Below are 18,958 nucleotides of genomic sequence, written 5' to 3'. Positions count from 1 at the left end.
TTTGACTTATCTCTGATTGTAGTTGAACATGACAGTTGTCAATTATGCAAGTACTTTATCAGTACTTCAGCCTTATATTAAGTGACAACACTACCAAGAAAACTGACAATACTAAAGACAATCATACTTGAATAAACTGCTCTAAAGATGTAACCCAAATAATCCCCAAAATTTACATATGAACACAGTCATGATATAAGTAATCTACGTTCATATCCATAGATATGGATATTTTAACACCCTGAAGTATCCAAGTACATCCTGAGGCGCAGCCAAAATGTGTACAGGGTACTGAAGGGTGTTAGAAAAATTCGACCACTAAGGTTAAAAGTGAAAGTAACGTTTTTAATTTTTTTTTTAAATATCTTTTATTGAAATTTGGGATTTTAACATATTTTTAACGGGGTCTACCTTTTGTTGAACCCTACAGGTAGACAAATATAACACGTTTTTAATCTAAAGACAGAGAAAGTTAAATAGGTTGAATTTGGCGCTCAAAGTTGTGAGAGTTACATCATAGACGGTGTGACGTCAACGTGGGTCACTTGTATAGCTAGGTCAGTAGTCCCATTCATTGACAATGTGGCAGAATAGTGATGCATTTACTAAAATGAGTGCAAATAATCGACATAAAAAGATTAAATCGCTAGTGGATTAAGTATCTAATTATACAGACATCATGGATAATCTAAAGAATTCGATAATTCATAAGGACAACCATGGAACTAAGGAAAATGTGTGTGAATTTCCCGATGTAATGGGTAGCAACGTCCGGGGATATGGGTTAGCAACACTCAGGGGCTTTGGGTTTTGTAACGACGTGCGTTAAACAATCCAAATTCTAGAAATATTCTAAGCCGGGGATAATCATTATTAACCTTCCACTGTATTGTTTAACACTGACCACAGTGGTTTATAACCTTTTTTCAAAAAGCAATAGAACAATAAGTCAGAGTAAAATTAGTCAACAAAATCCCATTCTTATCTTTAATATATGGTTGAGGCTATATCTTTGTCACCTGTTAAATGAGAAGTCTTAGATGATAAATGATTTATTATATAAATGCTGCTGCAGTGTAAAACATAAAATACATACATCACAAGAAAAAATTCTGGGGAAAAAATCTAAAAAATATATTGTTCTTTAAACTAGGAACATTAATTTGACAGCCATTTTATTAAGTAGAAATAAGACTACTAACTTTAACATAAGATAGTAAAATGAAATGCACTCACATTTTGTTGTAAACCTTTGGATGAAAGTATAAAATTATATAATATGGTAAAATTTTAGTACCTGATTCTGCTGCTGTTATTTCAATGTAGCATGTTTATATAAATGAATAAACAGATTCTAGTTACATATCGTAGAGACAGCAACCCAACTAAAACAAAAAAGGTTAACCTCGCCTCAAACACAAATTATACTTGATTCACAATTTCAGTCAAGATATAAGACATGCCTGATTTTACAAACTGGTTAAAAAAGAAAAGAAATTGAGGGTTGGAAGTCAAATAAAGAAACAATTACATTCAAATCTTTACTACAAATGCAGACAACAAATCAGGTCTAAGGTTTTCACCATCTGTAAAACAGCATATTATATTACATTTTCTGATTTACTACAGTAAACAGGAAAACATATTTAAAAATACACAGATTTAGAGAAACAAATTTTACAATTGAAAATTTACAAATGGATAATGAAATAATAAAATTTAAACTGATCCTTTTATCTTTACATTAAAAATATCATAGTTCTTACAAACTATCTAAATGTTCTTCACCAAAATATTGAATAATACAGAACATTCAAAATGGACCTTTCTCACAATGTTACAAAGGCAGGATGATCTCTCGTTACAAAATATGGCACCTGCACGAATATTTTAACATTTACAAACAACAAATAGAATTGCGTAACAGTTGTCAGGCAATCAAAGGTAAATTGAATTATTCACTGTTTAAAACTAACATTTTCATCCTCACTCTCATTTTAAGTTATCAAAATTAAGTAAAATCCTTCTCAACATAACAAAATTGAAGAATTTCAATCTACTATAATACCTACTTTCACTACATCACAGTTATATTTGTTATGCAGTCTTCAGTAAAAATAAAACAAGCACTAAACATTTCATATAGCAACAAAAATCTATAAAATAATCACATTTATTAACAAAGCACCTTACAACATTATAATTCTTTAATATACATAAAGGTATTGTTCATCTTTGGTGTTGTTATGTTTGAGCAGTCAAATATTTTTGGTATCAAAATTTTTATATCAAAACATTATGATACCATTTGGACGTATACAAAATTTTCATTCTCAATAAGATGCTGCCATATTATAATATTTGCAACTGTGGAATGTGTATTCTATATATTGTACCAGTTCAAAAATTGTGGCTGCTTCTTAAAAATATTGTGTATAGTCTAATGAAATTAAATATCTAAATCTTTAAAACTTTACTAATGCTAATTTGAACAACTACACGTTATTTCCATTGATTCCAAAGCATGCAACATTCTTAAATTGTAAAGTATACTAATGTTCATAAACTATAATCTGAATGATTCTATTGAAATACTAGGCCTGTAAATACATCAGTTTGTAAACCATAAAATTATTTCAAGGATAACTTATACCATAAACAGAAACTGACACAGATCAGACAGGACATAACATTCAGTTTTGAGTTCTATTAACATATAGAAAACATTATTACACTGTATGATTCCTTTCAATGTAATTAAAAGTGTACATACTATGTAAATAAACAGCACAATATATGTCAAAATATCAGAGGTAATAAATCAGTGGTACTTTTTATGTACATCAATATTCTTGTCACATTACGACAATTCTAACTTTGAAATACTCTGTCATTCTTAACTTTCTCACGTCTCATCTTCTGGCAAGGATTTCAGATACACTTTTTCAATATACTGGCATAACCTCACAAGTCCATACAACCTTTTCTGAGTCTTGTCAATAGGCTCACAGTACTGACTTATATTTACAAGCAAACATAATCCAAGTGGCACATGCTGATTCTGGATACGGGTAAATTTTGACACGAACAGCCAGTCTGACATGATCTCCTCGACAGTTCACAATTTCTTCACAAACAGGTGATCTGAAATAAAAAAAAGATGCAATTAAGATTTCATTCCAAATCCATGACTACAAAAATTTTTCATATAAGTGTTCATGCATTTTGACAATTTGAGATAATGACATTTTTTCAGTTTTTTCAAAACTAATTGTTCTTTTAAGAACAAGAGAAAAGATAAAATATTTATCCATTACTTTTATGTAAATAAAATGTTATCCTCAGATGTGAGAGGCTTACATCTTATACTAACAAGTATTCAAAATGTAAAAAAGTTTGATCAACATCACCAGGATGACTATATCAGTAAACAGCTTTGTCAGCTTTGCATAATTCCCTCATAATATCAAATTAGCCAGCTAAAATTGTATGTAGATTTAGTATGTATAATTAACAGGAATGTGTCCCAAGTAAACGGATGCCCCATCCGCACTATCATTTTCTATGTTCATTGGACTGTGAAAATGGGATAAAATTTCTAATTTGGCATTAAAATAAGAAAGATTATATCATAGGGAACATGTTTACTAAGTTTCAAGTGGATTGGACTTCATCAAAAACTACTTCGACCAAAAACTTTAACCTGAAGCAGGACAAACAGATGAATGCACAGAACAGAAAACATAATGCCCATAAATGGGGCATAAAAAAACAAAACATAGTGTTAAATTTCACACATTAGCCATGCATAAATATAATTCTATTATGTCTTACCTAAGACATGTGGCAAAAGCTCGTCTAGCATTGCGATGAGAAAACTGTATAGGATATCCTTTAAATGTGTGTCCATCAGGTACACACTGCTTCATAGAATCCTGGAACTCTTCATTACCAGCAGTTATCCCTAAATAACAAAGTATTACATTGTGCTTATACTACCTCAACAGTGTTGTTTCCTTATCTGACACATGTTAGGTTAATTATTGTGCATGATCATAGGATCCTATCACCATGTATTATATTTAAAAAAAAATTCATCTTTTTTTTTTTAAATGATTGCATAATAAGATTTAAAATATGTAGAGGAAGATGATTTGCAATTTTACTAAAACTCAGATAGTAGCTATATGCTAATTTGACGAACTTGTAGCATTTACCTTGTGAATTAACACAAAGAATTTTGACTAACTACAAGTTTATCATTTCACCAAATAACAGTTTTACATCATACCTGTCACTCTTTCTAATTCATAAGCAGCTAGGGCTGGTGTAAGTAGATAACTTAACTGGTCATCCCAAACTGTTGTCAATCCTAAATCCTGAAATAGAAATAATAAATATCATACACTGCATTATTATTACATTGTTTTTATAAGAAATATTACAGTAATCTATTTTTTTACTGTGGAATCATTATTATTTGTTGGATACAGGTGAACCACTATTTTTAAAATGTTCAATAAATGAAAATCTGTATATAGGCTTGAATGCAGACTATCTAAAACCCATAAAAATGCAAGTTTTTTCAATCCCGAAAAAATTGGTATCCATGAAAATAAATAAATCCACAGTAATTCAATTTGATGTGTTATTTGACTACTTAGACACATGTGTTAAATAAATAACATAAGGACAAGTGAAAGGAGTAGGGGCAATAAGGCCCTTATTTGGCCCAAAAATGAATGCAAATTTAGAAGTTATCATACATACTCCTAAATTATTGAAAACTTGATTAAGGTACAAGCTTTTCAGAAAAACAAAAACAAATTTGACATTGAACAAGTTACCATGGCAATAAAATCATGACTTAATTTGCATATTTTGTAAAGTTTCTTGATTTTCCTTGTTTTTTCATCAAATTTTAAGTATATTTTAGATTCAAAAAAAATTTTCCCCCCCAAGAAACAACTTTATATTTGGTGAGATAATGTCAATAGTTATAATAAGGATTCTGTTAAATTATTTTGTTGTTTCTTGGCTGCGCACGATGTTTCCACAACCGAAATAAAGATAGAAAACTGCATAAATTCTGTATTTTGCATCGTTTTTGTGAAAACAGTACATATTATGACTTAATTGTGACGTCATCAGATAAAAATCTTGATGATTTTCATTTATATTTCTTTACCATATGCATTTCTAAACATTATGTGCCAATTTGAAACATTTATTACATCTTTTATTTTCTTGGGCCAAAACCAGGCCCCTACTCCTTTCCCTTGAAATCAACAGTTGTTCAAAATTTGCAGGTCATTGCTATAACCAGTTACCTTAGAAGAGTGGGTTGCTCATTTTCACCATAACTTTCCATGTTTTCTGCAGTTTATGTTCAGGTCTTTAGGTTTTTGAAGTATACAGATATTTCAATATGAAGATAAATAACATCAAAATCAAAATATTTTTAGCTTTAAAACATGTTTCTTTGAAAAAAAATCATCTGAAAAGTAAGATGAAAGGCTATTTGAAATTTCCTGATGTTTTGTCAAAGGGGGAAACATATTCACTGTTTAAACATCTATTCAAAACCAAATACCTGCAGCTTTAAACAATATTTATCAAATTAATTTCCTTATAAGGCCAACTAAATTTAATTAGTAGATTTTCATCCAATTTTTTGAAGAAACAAGAATGTGTCCTCAGTACACGAATGCCCCACTCGCACTATCATTTTTCCATGTTCAGTGGACCGTCAAATTCGGGTAAAATCTCTAATTTGGCATTAAAATTAGAAAGATCATATCATAGGGAACATGTGTACCAAGTTTGAAGTCAATTGGACTTCAACTTCATCAAAAACTACCTTGACCAAAAACTTTAACCTGAAGCGGGACAGACGGACGAACAGACGGACGGACAGACGAACGGACGGACGGACGGACGAATGGACGAACGGACGCACAGACCAGAAAACATAATGCCCCTCTACTATCGTAGGTGGGGCATAAAAAATGGGGCGGGTGGGAGGATTTTATTTTTCATTTTTTTATTATATATGAAACCCTCTTGTGACGTGTTCTTCATATATTCAAGTGTAATAATAAGCTTATACGATGTATATACATGTATAACAAATCAAACATAATTTCTCATTCACTTCACAAATTTTTCTTACCATTTTTCCTAAAATCATCCAAGAGAAGTTAATGACTCAAAATTATCCATTTCTCAGACATCGCTAACGGTTCTTTCGATTTTGAAGACAAACTAATAACAGGATGTTTGGGACAATACTAAAACAAGTAATTCCTGACTCATTTCCAGGATTAGTTTTGTGTAACAAAATTGACAGGAAATCATCGGCTTTTTAATTTTATACCTTTGATTGTGTTTGAATATTAATGATAATAGTTCCACTTGTTTTATTTAGCATGAAATCATTTTGAATTTACAATTTGGTGTACAATCTGCGGAAGAAAATTGCACGCATGCGTCTAACATAGTAAAAAAGCAATGAGAAGTGAAAAAAATACTTTTTTCTAGGTATATTAAATCAAAGTTTTAATTTATTTTAAAATCAAAACATTGTCTTAGTTGAAAGGTAATTAAATAATGAAGACATTTTTTTATGGAATTTCAATTTATTTAGAATTTAGTTCTGAGTTTGTGATCAATAGTCAGTTGTGAATTAAAAACGATCATTAGCCAATATTCCCCTGAGGCATTATAAAGGTTATTAGGAGGGCCCTCAGAATTATAACACTATACTGGAGTGGCAGTTTTATTACAGGAAAGGGACAACAAAACAAAAAACAAGTTCAAAATGACGATTAAGAAAACCTATCTCAACAAAATGACAGAAATTATTTCTGCAAAAATATAAAATTTGACCCAAATCCCAATCTGTGGTTTAGGACATATGGATTTCAGAATCAGTCATGTCTGGCATATATGACCGTTTTCGGACCCTTGCTCGTATAGTATTAAAATATGAGAAATAAACTCAAGCAAAGCAAACTAAAATGCAGTAAAACAACATTTTTATGACAATTACTCAAGGTTCAAGTTCAAGGGTCAGAATCTGATCAAAAGTAGATCAATAAAAACAAATAACAAACTAGATCAACAAAAGCATTGTTAATGCATACCCTTCTGTGTTCAAACAGTAGAACTCTTAATTGTTGTTCTAAATCATTGCTGACTAAAGTAGGATCTAATGTAGAGGAACAAAGTGGAGGTAGAGTCGGCCATGATGGACTTGCTCCAAGACCACACACAGACAGAACTGCATCCTGGGACATTGGTTTCCATCGAGATTCATTTCCGAGTTCAAAATGGCTGACATCTACATGTTCTGAAGGCTGAAAGAAAAACATTTGTTAGTTTTTAGTTTTTAAGGGTATGAAAATATTCATTGTCAAGAAAATTTATTTTAAAATCAGTTCCAGGTGCAGATCCAGGATTTTAAAGAAGAAAATTGACAAAATTCAGTTTTATTTAATTCTGTTTTTAACAAGAATTGTACAAGATTATATATCTGTTATCGAATACAACTAAAATATGCCAAACCACTTTCTTGCAGTTTCTAAACAATTATGTTTACACTGCTACATCTCATTAAACTCTAGTTATACATTGATATAATGCTTACTTGATTATTGCCATAAAATGACTGGTGATTAAATACACAGCCTATAGTTTTATAAGGATATTTTGGTCGGTGCATTTTGTCCATTGGTGGCATGTCTGGATCAATGGGTTCATGGATATATCTGGAAAGAAAAATCAACTATCAACTTTTTTATGTGGTAATACAACTGATAAGGTTCATGAAAACATCTGGCGACAAAAATTTTCTATCAACTGTAATGCGGTAATTAAACTTAAATCTGAAAAAACAGAATTTATGATCTTGATAAGTTTTTCAAATACTGTGGATTAATTTAATTTGATTAAAACCAATTTTAGAAGATAGAGAAAATATTTTATTTTTTGTAGATATTTCATTTCCTTGTCTGCATTGTTGGACATTCAAATTAGAGGGTTTACTTTTACTCAGGAAATTAATCAAAAATTGGTATTTAACCAATCATAATGAATCCACAGTATACAGTTACAAAACTAAATAATTCTGGAATTGTAAACTTCTTACCCTGACATAATTCATGTTGTCTATAGCCATGTTCAGAACAACTCTGTCAAATATTTCATGCTATGTCCTAGCTTTGACCTGAGTTATTTTTTTGTATTGTGATGTTCAAGAAGTTGTATAGATTTATTTGGTAGTCTCAGTTAAATTTGTAAGAATGATTCAGCACCTGATATATGATCTAGACACTTGTATAATGTTGAAGACTGTTTGTTAACCTATAGATGACTTCACAAATCATTAAAAATTACATTTATCGGTAAATGAGTGACATTTATATCTTATGTTAAAGCCTTATTAGAAATAAACTGACTTTAAACATATTTTTTTCCTTTTTGAATGCTACATCAAAACATTTCTTTGATCATACTTTCACTCTAGATACTTCTACCTCTCACTAAAGAAGTTTCTAATGTTTAAATGACCTTTAATCAAGTTAATTAAACACAAACAGTTGTATGCAGTATTTACAACTTTCAGGTTTTTAATTCTATCTGAGATATCATTTTAAAGTTCCTTTCTGAGTCATCAAGTATTGTTATAATTGATTGCATAATGCATTTTTCATTAAGGATAAATCTGACATTCATACTGTGAACAAACCCTACCTATGACCATTAAGACTTTCCCAGAAAGAAACCCTACCTATGACCATTAAGACTTTCCCAGAAAGTCACTAAACCATCAACAGTAATGGTCATCACCCATGCATGGACCGAGCCTTTAGATTTAGTCCCAATACAGACGTATGCATCTAGACCAAACCCTAATAGTAAACTGCATAGTAATATAGCATGGTCTTCACAGTCCTGGAAGAAAATATAACATTTAGAATTAGTCCATAGCCATGAATAAAGTCATCTTGACTAAATTGTTTTAGTGGATTGTATAGCATTTATAGTATGACATGGTTTCCAAATTCTATAGTGTCATGAGTGACTGAACATAAGGTTTAGTTCAAACACTTATTTAGGTACAGGCCTAAAAAAGTGTTTGAACTAAACGTAATATTCAGTACACTCATAATTTCTTTTCTTGGGTATAAATTTCATTGATTGAGAAAAAATTGCATATCTCATGGATATTGTGTTTCGTTGTTATGCCAATCTCTGCATACAAAGCCTCTTTTGAATTTGTAATTCATAGGACATTTGAATTGCTTGCCTGTATACAAGAAACCCATGAAAATTGGTGTCCAACGAAAACTATAAATCCTAAGCATCAATATCAGACAACTGAGAAATAAATACAAACGCTTTGAGTACACACCCGTAGTAAAATATGAATATATTGCCAAGGCTGTTCCGATTGTACTCCCACGTCATATGCTTTTTATGAATGATGTACCTGACGTCATAGAACGATGACGTAAGAATATAAGCATTTTACGGGAACATACATGCTTGTAAAACCAAAAATCATCACAACAAGGAAACGCAAACAAACAATGATAAAATGTGGTATAAGCCAATTTGTCACTAATTCAGTTTGCTCTGTTCTTTTACGCCAATTTAATAGTGCGTTTATTTATGGGAACAGCAAATGTATGCCTCCACCTAAAGCGCTTCGATCCAAAAGAATTGCCGTATTTGTCTTATTAGAATCAAAATAATTCATGGGTGCTTGAATATATCATGATTTTTCCACAGGTTGTCCCTTTATGCCGATATTTTACCCCTCGCTATCGCTAAGGGTAAAATATTTGTCATAAAATGGCCAACCCGTGGTAAAATCACGATATATTCAAGCCCCCATGAATTATTTCTTCATTATATGTATGAAACTATCTGTGATATGAATACATACCCCTCTATTCCGACATAAAAATCCATGTACTGTTGTCCACTGTTCTAGCTTATTACCTCCACCTACTGACTCCTGTTTCTTATGATGCATCAGACTGACAAATCTGGCAGCATGTCGAGCAGAATCTAACAACCTACCAGCACGTAATGGTTTCACAAACGAACAAACTGGACGGGTTATTGCATTCTCATCCTGACAAAATTTGTAAAAATAAAATATTACAAAATATTTAACATGATGCAGACACATCTAATAACAAAATAGCATATTGATTGTAAATTAAAATGAATGAACTCATGGAATCATTTAAATGACTAGAGTGGCTTTAATTGGGACTAAAATAAGGCCTGTATACTGTAAAGAACAATTTTGGGATGGTGTATTTTTATACTGTTGTTACAATTGAGGACTGTGTGATTTGATATTACTGTAGATTTATTATTATTCATTGAATACCAATTTTCGTGAATTTCGTGGGCAGAGGTGAAACACAAATTAAAATGATCAACAAACTGCAAATTTTCTATAAGGTTTATGCCTACTTTAATCTAACCAAAAAAATTAAATATCCCAAAAAATGCAGCTTTCATCAATCCAAAGAAATTGGTATTCACGAAAATAAATGAATCCACAGTATATGGAATACAATTTGAATACATACTTAATAAATACTGAATTTTACAAGGTATAAAATCATACTTCTGATCAGATCACAGCCTAAAAATACAAGTTACAAATACCTGAGCAAATATTTTGACTAGACGTTCTTGATTTGCTGGTCTGATCTGTAAATATTCCTTCCACCATTGTTTAGCATAGACAAGGAATAGTCTCTCTTTCTCTGACTGTCTGTTACGTTCCATACTGAGCTGTGCAGTCAATACTTCCTGGCCAATGATCTTCACTGGTTTAGGAAACAGCTCTAACTGGATGTCTATTACACCAGCTGCCATCTTGCTCTCATCGCCTGTAGGAAAAATATTATCTCATAATCACTCTATAACCATTCATTAATACGCTGTTGCAAAATTATGGTTCTGTTAGTTCTTATTTTCAACAAGTTTTAAATTCAATTCTAGATTAGGAAGCAAATAATTCTATTCTGCATATACATATACAATTTATTATTTGCCTCTTTGTACAATTATTTGTGCACTACCTTATATCATCTAAAAACTTGGCCTAATCATCTAAACCTAAAATGTTGATCACTTAACCATGAAAAAGGGTAAAATCTTGTAAACTCTGTCTGATTGACATGCATACCTTGGAATGAATCTATTTATATAATCCAAACATAGCTGACTGATTACACATAATCCACCAAAAAATCTACTAAATACTACAACAAAATGTACTTTTTTAAGTGGTCAATAAACCAGGAAAATGAAGTCAATGACAATAGACATATGATATACGGTCATATGCTAAAAGTAACAGACCATAAGGCATCTGTATACCAGACATTAATTATATACATTCTTAAAAATGTAGTTTTATACAAAGTTGTCATTGCATTAATTAGCATTCTTATGTACATATCATAGGCAAGACATAAAAATCCTTATATTGTTCTTACCTGTTCCTTTAAGTTCTATGGATGTTTGAAATCTGCCAGTTTTGGCAGTTAATACAGGTCTCCATTCTAGGAAATGTGATGACACCAAAGTTGTCTCCCCTGTTACATCTGTTTTTATCAATGCTATATGTAGCTTGTCACAGATAGACAACATCCCTGATTCATCAACCATTTTACCAGCTTCACCTTAGAAAAACAGAAACCAAAAAATAAATTCTCTTTGTACTAACTGAGTTCTTTATACAAATTTTATACTGCATCCTGCTTATAAAAGACCGAAATACTGACATGTTTCTAGAAATAATACCATCACATCCATAACACGAATCATAAGAAATCATCTCCACAAGCATCACTTTACAATGATGCTTAAAAAAACTGGGAGGATCATGGTAATATATTGCTTTAAGTAAAATTAAACAAGGTGGTACCAAACACCTTAACAAAAATTAATTTAGCTTGTTTAATTTTCATAATCTTTTTTACAAAATATTTACTTTGACCCAAAAACTTTCTTCAAAAATTTTCATTGGAGATATATAGCAGTTTGACAAACCCTAATTTTGATCATTGAGAAGCTTAATATTTCCTTAACAATACAATGTGATTAAAATGTATAGCTGATTTTACAGAGTTATCTCCCTGTACTGTTAGGTAACACCTGAAGAAATTCCCACCTTTACAAAAACAAATTATCAGTTTTAAGATCATATGTTACAAAAAAGGGATTATGGTAATCAAAATGTTGAAAAAATAAATATGATTGTTAACAAGAATGTGTCCAAAGTACACGGATGCCCCACTCGCAATATCATTTTTCATGTTCAATGGACTGTGGGATTGGGTAAAAAATCTAATTTGGCATTAAAATTATAAAGTTCATATCATATGGAACATGTGTACTAAGTTTCAAGTTGATTGGACTTCAACTTCATTAAAAACTACCTTGACCAAAAACTTTAACCTGAAACTCCCACTTTGATTTATTATGTTCAGTGGACCGTGAAATTGGGGTAAAAACTCTAATTTGGCTTTAAAATTAAAAAGATCATATCATAAGCAACAAGTGTACTAAGTTTCAAGTTGATTGGACTTCAGCTTCATCAAAAACTACCGTGACCAAAAACTTTAACCTGAAACTCCCACTTTCATTTTCTATGTTCAGTGGACCGTGAAATTGGGCTCAAAAGTCTAATTTGGCTTTAAAATTAGAAAGATCATATCATAAGCAACAAGTGTACTAAGTTTCAAGTTGATTGGACTTCAGCTTCATCAAAAACTACCTTGACCAAAAACTTTAACCTGAACGGACGGACGCACAGACGAACGCACTGACGAACGGAGCCACAGACCAGAAAACATAATGCCCCTCTACTATCGTAGGTGAGGCATAAAAACTGAGTGATTGTCATTGGAAATTGAATTCTAACCAAATATTCTGACATTTATCACACGAAGAGTATCATAAATGTATTTTTACTTCAAATATGGTAATAACAAAATTTTGTTCTATACAAATTACAATGTTCAGTTTGTGGGGTACAACACAGGGCTGAATTTACCTGATGACTCTTTATGAACTTCCAACAGAAAGCCTTCATCAACATCTGGTTCACAGGCACATGGAACTGGCCGAGATTTGAACCTCTGTCCACGGAAATGTATATGGAAGGTGAAATATGAACTGACTTGTCCTGGCATCGGATCAGAGTTCTCAATGTGTTCTAGGAATGCTTTCCCGTTCTTGATATTAAAGTATAAGTATCTTCGTGAAGGATCAATGTTGGCTAAATAAAAGATAGACAATAAATATACTTGATTATTACCAAAAAAACAAAATAAGCTACATGTAGCAACCATTTCATTTACATTCATCATGTTCATGACATTTATGAAAACATGTTAAAAGGATGTTATACAAAATAAATATTCTACTCAGTAGAATATGATGTTTTTGTTTGTCTACGTGGAAATTTGAAAAGTATTGGAAACAGAATGTAGGTGATGCAGATGAAGTGCTGGAGGATACTTTACACTTTTGTGGATAGGTGTCACGAAATAGAAGTTCCATCATAAAATAAGTTCCAAATGGAAGAAATATTCTGTAATATTGTTTCTATTAGAACAAATATTACAGTATTAGTTCCTTACTGAATAAGGGGTATAGAATATTTGTTCCAACAGGAACAGATATTGTGACATTACTTATTACCAAATTTCCAGGGGAATTTCTGTTAGGCTGATTAAATATATATATGTTGAAACGACAGACAATCACAATACTTACTGACAACACAATAACATGTTGGTTTTCCTGTTTGAATGCTTTTACACTAGTAATTTTTTTTGGGCCCTTTATAATTTGCTATTAGGTGTGAGCCAAGGCTCCGTGTTGATTACCTTACCTTGACATACAGTGGTTTACTTTCATAAATTGTAACTTGGATGGAGAGTTGTCTCATCGGCACTCATATCACATCTTTCTATATCTATATAAATATATCATTTCAAATGCTGATCATTTTGATTGATTTTAATACTCGCATACCTCTTTTAACTGGAAGATTGGTGACCTTGTCATCCTGGTCAAGGAAATGTGTTGCTGGACGTCTAAGGCTTTGTCCATCTCCTTGATTCTGAAACTGTAAATTTGACATCAAATCGTCCACCAATCCTCGTTCTTTTAACTTCTGCATAATTTCTTGTTCCGATACCTGTCCATTACTATAATCTTCTGTGATAACTTCACTCATAACATCACGTATACGACTCTGCATGCCAATCTGTCAATGAAAGACAAGGATATACATGAAATATTATGAATAATACCAGATTTGACATATTTGGCATTGAGAGAGCAACTCAACAATTGAATAAATCAAAGATACATTAAGGTCAACAATTTGTTTTAATTTTTAGACTAACATGCCTATGCTAGGTCATATATTTTACAGTGGCAGATCCAGGGGTGGTTTCTGAGGGTCAGAACGGTCAACCACTCTTTTTTTTTAATTAAAGATCTGTTGCTTTTGAATGGGGACATATGGTTGAGTATGGCTGGAGCCGCCCAAAATTATAATACATGCAGTTTTAGTAAAACATCTTTACAATATTGGTTCTGTGACTAGAATAAGATGATTTCAAAGCTGAGGTCAATTCGAGCATGACACAGAAATACAGTTTCTAGGATTTAAACAAGATTTTAAGAGTGCAGTGAAAAACAAGTTGGAAACATTTCTTCATGTTCTTGGTACCTTAAAGGAGAAACAAGATATTTTCTGAAGGATTTAGATATCATAAGAACATTTTAGGAAGTGTACAAGACGAGGTTATAGAACAAGAAATACTTGACTCAAATGAGTATAAATCGAATTTAGAGCCAATTATATGGTAACATATATTCTTCTGTGCGTTATTTCCAACACTAGCATTCTTAATCAAATCCAATCTTCTCAGTCTTAGCACTTTCAGTCTGATAAGATAAGATAACTTTATTTTGATTTGTCATGGTTTAAACATACAAACATAAGCTCTTGAGAGCTTTTCACCTATTATATAGTATATACTTGTAAAACAAACACATTAACATAAAACAGATATACATACATGTATATATACATACAGACATAGAATGAATATCATGAATATGATATGCATGCATGAAGGCAATCAAACCATACAGATATAAGCAGTAACATATAAGCACACATAAAATGAGAATAGCCGGATTGCAAAGCAATCAAAATCATTATGCACTATAAGCAACTAAAAAGCAAATGAAAATTTAAAAGCTATGAGTCTGCTAATAAATATGATAAATGCAATTCAACATCTGTCATTCTGTCATCATTTCTCCTCTTTTATGTCAGCTTTTTTTAGCAATGAAATTTTTGTCTAAAGACCAAGAGGCCATGGTGTTGTTGTTATCAAGTCTGCACTAAAACTTTTCCAATTACTAGTTTGAAGACCAATAATCTGACAGTTTTCTATGTAAGTGCCTAAATATTACTAATCTGAATAAAATTTTAAGAGTCTGGGGCATCAGACCAAAAGATTATGGTGCAGAGTGTGATATGGTGACCACAATTTCCTGATAATATAAACCAAACGGAAGCTGACGGAGAAGAAAATTCTAGCTCAAAGTTCTGTTGAAAAAATGGAACTGCATTATGACTTTGTAGGACGGCATCACAGCAAAATAATAAAATAGCTTAGAAGGCCATGCAGTGACCTATACAGTCGGAAACCCAGTTGAAATAGAACAAAAGAATCGAAGCTCTTTGTTAGAGAAGGCAATAAATGCTTACTGTAATGTTTACTATAGTAACAAAAATTTAAGTTAATAGAAACAAATATAACGACAATTTTCTTCTCAATTATGAAGTCATTTTAAAAACACTGTTCCCATAAGTTTTCAATTTATCTATATTACATAGTAATGCAGAACAATTAGATATCAAGTCGATGACATGGGTAACTATCAAGTTGGATGAAGAAAATGCATAACCTCCAATTTACAAAAAAAATTACCTGGGACGGAGAACATACATGTATCAATCTATTAGTTCAGTAATTTCATGTCTGCCCTTCCATTATGTGACTCAAGAAAAAATTCCCAAAAATGGGTAACAATTGTAACGAAAAGAGAAAATCAAGTGCACCTTTTTATGCAGTTGTATATTTTGTCTTTAAAACGTACAAAGCAAGAGTATTTGATACATGTATATCATCTTGCTTCAGATACTATCATTTTTATTGATGGTTGACTTTATAACATAAAAAAATCACAGTACGAAAAGATGAAATATACATGATATATGGGTCAAGTGAAATATCTATCTAATGAATCACAAATCAGAGTAGGTGTGTTCGAATACATTTGTAGCTATATTTTTACTAAAAGTACTTGACGACAGTCTTTTAAGTTGGATGATGAATATGCATATCTTCGAAAAAATATAATTTTTTGTGTGTGATAACTAGGGTTTATAATCTTCAACCACTGAACATTTTTAGTCTGCCCTTCCATAAAATATTTAATTAAATTTTTTTTAAATGTTAAAGAATTTTCGAATATTCTACCTGACAACTGATCAGACAATAGTTTTAAGTTGAATCAATGCAGACAAGATCATTAACTGATGCTCATTAGCTAGAAGATACATTTGTCTTTTAAAATACAACTGACATATAAGGATCGTAATGGTGCTATGTGGATAAATTTATCGGTTTTCAAGCGCAAAATTGGCAGCGTGTCAAAATCCCTACAATGGCTTCCATTTCTACGATTGTGAAAATGAACTGGCGTAATGGGGGGATAGTTTTGACGAAGTAGAATCCTGACTGTATAGACTAATAGTTGTTAACTTTTATATCATTTGGTCTTGCTGGAGAGTTGTCTCTTTGGCAGTTCTTCTCTTCTTCTTTAGTTACGGAATACCATCAACTTTTTGAGGATTACTTTCCGGCGCATGCCTGTATGAGGTCCCTTTAAGTTAATTTCATTTTTTTTATTACTTTTATTTATTTATGAAATTTACAATTTTTTTAGTTTCAATTTTTACATTTTTTATATATATTTTTTTATAACTACATCTTCTTAATTTAATATGTCAAGACATCATAGCCCCACAGGACGCAATTACGACTGGACACAATTACGAACGATTTCCAATGTTTGCCCTCTGAGATCATATTTATTTATATTTATCAATAAATGTTTTTATAAATAAAAACTCTATTAAAATTCCCTTGTTTTCATGATAATACAATTTATGTGCCATTGGGGAATGTTGATGAGGATGACAAAATCATTCTGAAAATTTAATAAGAACGGCAATCTGGCCTGCAAGTTATATAAAAAAAAAACATAAAGGTAAGTGCATATTGCCTTCTTTTGTTAATATATAGAAAGAAAAATATCTCCTGTTTCTGTTCATATGCATGATGCCTTTTATCTTGCCAAAATAACCCCACAATTGACTTTTTTAGACTCTTGTGACCCTATTTATGGTCAAAAGAAAATATGTAAATTTTATAGAAAAGTCCAGAGAACTCCGAAAAAAATGTTGACCTATATAAAAAAAAATTCATAGATGAATGATAAGTACACCACCGAAATGGATAAACTTGAATTTAGTGCTCCTAAAAAGGAGGAACTTACACAAAAATAAAAAAAATCAGAAATAGTTCCTTTCCACATGACCGACATTTCGTCTGCAACCACTGCTGAAGTAATTGAAGGAAAAAACAAACTTGTGCATCTTATTTTCCTATGAAAATGTGTTTGAGATAAAGATTAATGTATGCTTTATCAATCTAGACTGTTGTCATTGATTTCTTCTGCAAGATATATCAATATAGTGCTGTTCGGAATTGCGTCCATATGTGGCTCTCTTGACCCGTAAAACGAGGTCACGCAAATCTTACTAAAGTATCCTAACATGAATAAAAATTTATGTGGGATATGATGCAAAGTGGAAAGCCTTCATACATCTTAAATTCTATGGTATAAACAATTCAAGAAAAGTAGTCTAAATAAAAAAATATTAATCACAGTTCAAAAATTGTTCGTAATTGTGTCCGGTGAGGCTAATGACATTTTATTTTTATTTTTCATTTAAACTAACCATTATTACATAAAAAACTCTTCAAGAGCTGGAATATGTGGAACACTGAGTTCAAATGGTAAACTGTAATCTGAATATAATTTAGGGAGCTACCATTTGATTTTTATGGGGGGGCTAGAATGAAAAATTTTGTCCTGCATTATTTTTTAGCTGTAATCTCTGTCCTGCCTTTTTATTTTTCACTCTGTTCGGTCCTGCTTTTTTTTTTTTTTTTAGTTTATCCTGACTTTTTTTACCTAAATTGTCGTCCTGACTTTTTTTTTTTGCAAGTGTCTCATCCTGCCTTTTTTTTTTACTCAAAACTCTTGTCCTGCCTATTTTTTTCAAATTTCATCCTAGCCCCCCCATAAAAATCAAATGGTAGCTCCCTAAAACAAACAGGATAATCTGGTAAGGTAAGGAGCCACTAACATACAAAAATGAACTGTGCATGCAAAAATATTTTCGTTCAACAAGATATGCTTCTTTAAGTATTTCGAGTTGTTTAAAGCAATAATAATGAAAACAAGTTATAAACATTTATAAAATTTGCATGTATCAGCACGTTTTTTTTTTATGTTTCTACTATTCTTTAGTGCATTTATTTACCTGAGACAACTGTCCATGGATAATTTGCTTTAACTCTGCGATTTTTTCAGGTGGAACTGACATCTTTTGAGGTTGTCTAAATTATCATTCGTTCAGGAAAAGCTTTATTTTCGTTCTAGTTTAGCTTGTCACCATGCGGAATGTTTGAAAATGGCAGTCAAATGTTCCGAATGTCATTCTACGGCCTTGAAAATCAAAGGTCATGTTATT

General features: G+C 31.4%; 1 protein-coding gene across 1 annotated transcript; it reads right to left on the bottom strand.

Moving 5' to 3' along the window:
* Window positions 1–1,036: 1,036 nt before the first annotated feature.
* On the bottom strand, window positions 1,037–18,936 carry LOC139523078 (centrosomal protein of 76 kDa-like). Its single transcript, XM_071316838.1, has 12 exons — window positions 18,749–18,936; window positions 14,080–14,314; window positions 13,094–13,318; window positions 11,532–11,717; window positions 10,693–10,919; window positions 9,953–10,144; window positions 8,792–8,955; window positions 7,649–7,769; window positions 7,146–7,358; window positions 4,292–4,379; window positions 3,835–3,964; window positions 1,037–3,144 (listed from the first exon to the last, which is right to left on the bottom strand). The coding sequence occupies exons 1-12, from the start codon at window positions 18,809–18,811 to the stop codon at window positions 3,006–3,008; spliced, it is 1,983 nt and encodes a 660-aa protein (XP_071172939.1). The 5' UTR covers window positions 18,812–18,936; the 3' UTR covers window positions 1,037–3,005.
* Between the last annotated feature and the right edge of the window lie 22 nt (window positions 18,937–18,958).

This window comes from Mytilus edulis, chromosome 5 (genome assembly GCF_963676685.1).
Source record: "Mytilus edulis chromosome 5, xbMytEdul2.2, whole genome shotgun sequence".
Taxonomy (NCBI): domain Eukaryota; kingdom Metazoa; phylum Mollusca; class Bivalvia; order Mytilida; family Mytilidae; genus Mytilus; species Mytilus edulis.
The sequence above is the reverse complement of the archived record's forward strand: the minus strand, read 5'-3'. Positions and strand labels throughout refer to the sequence as shown.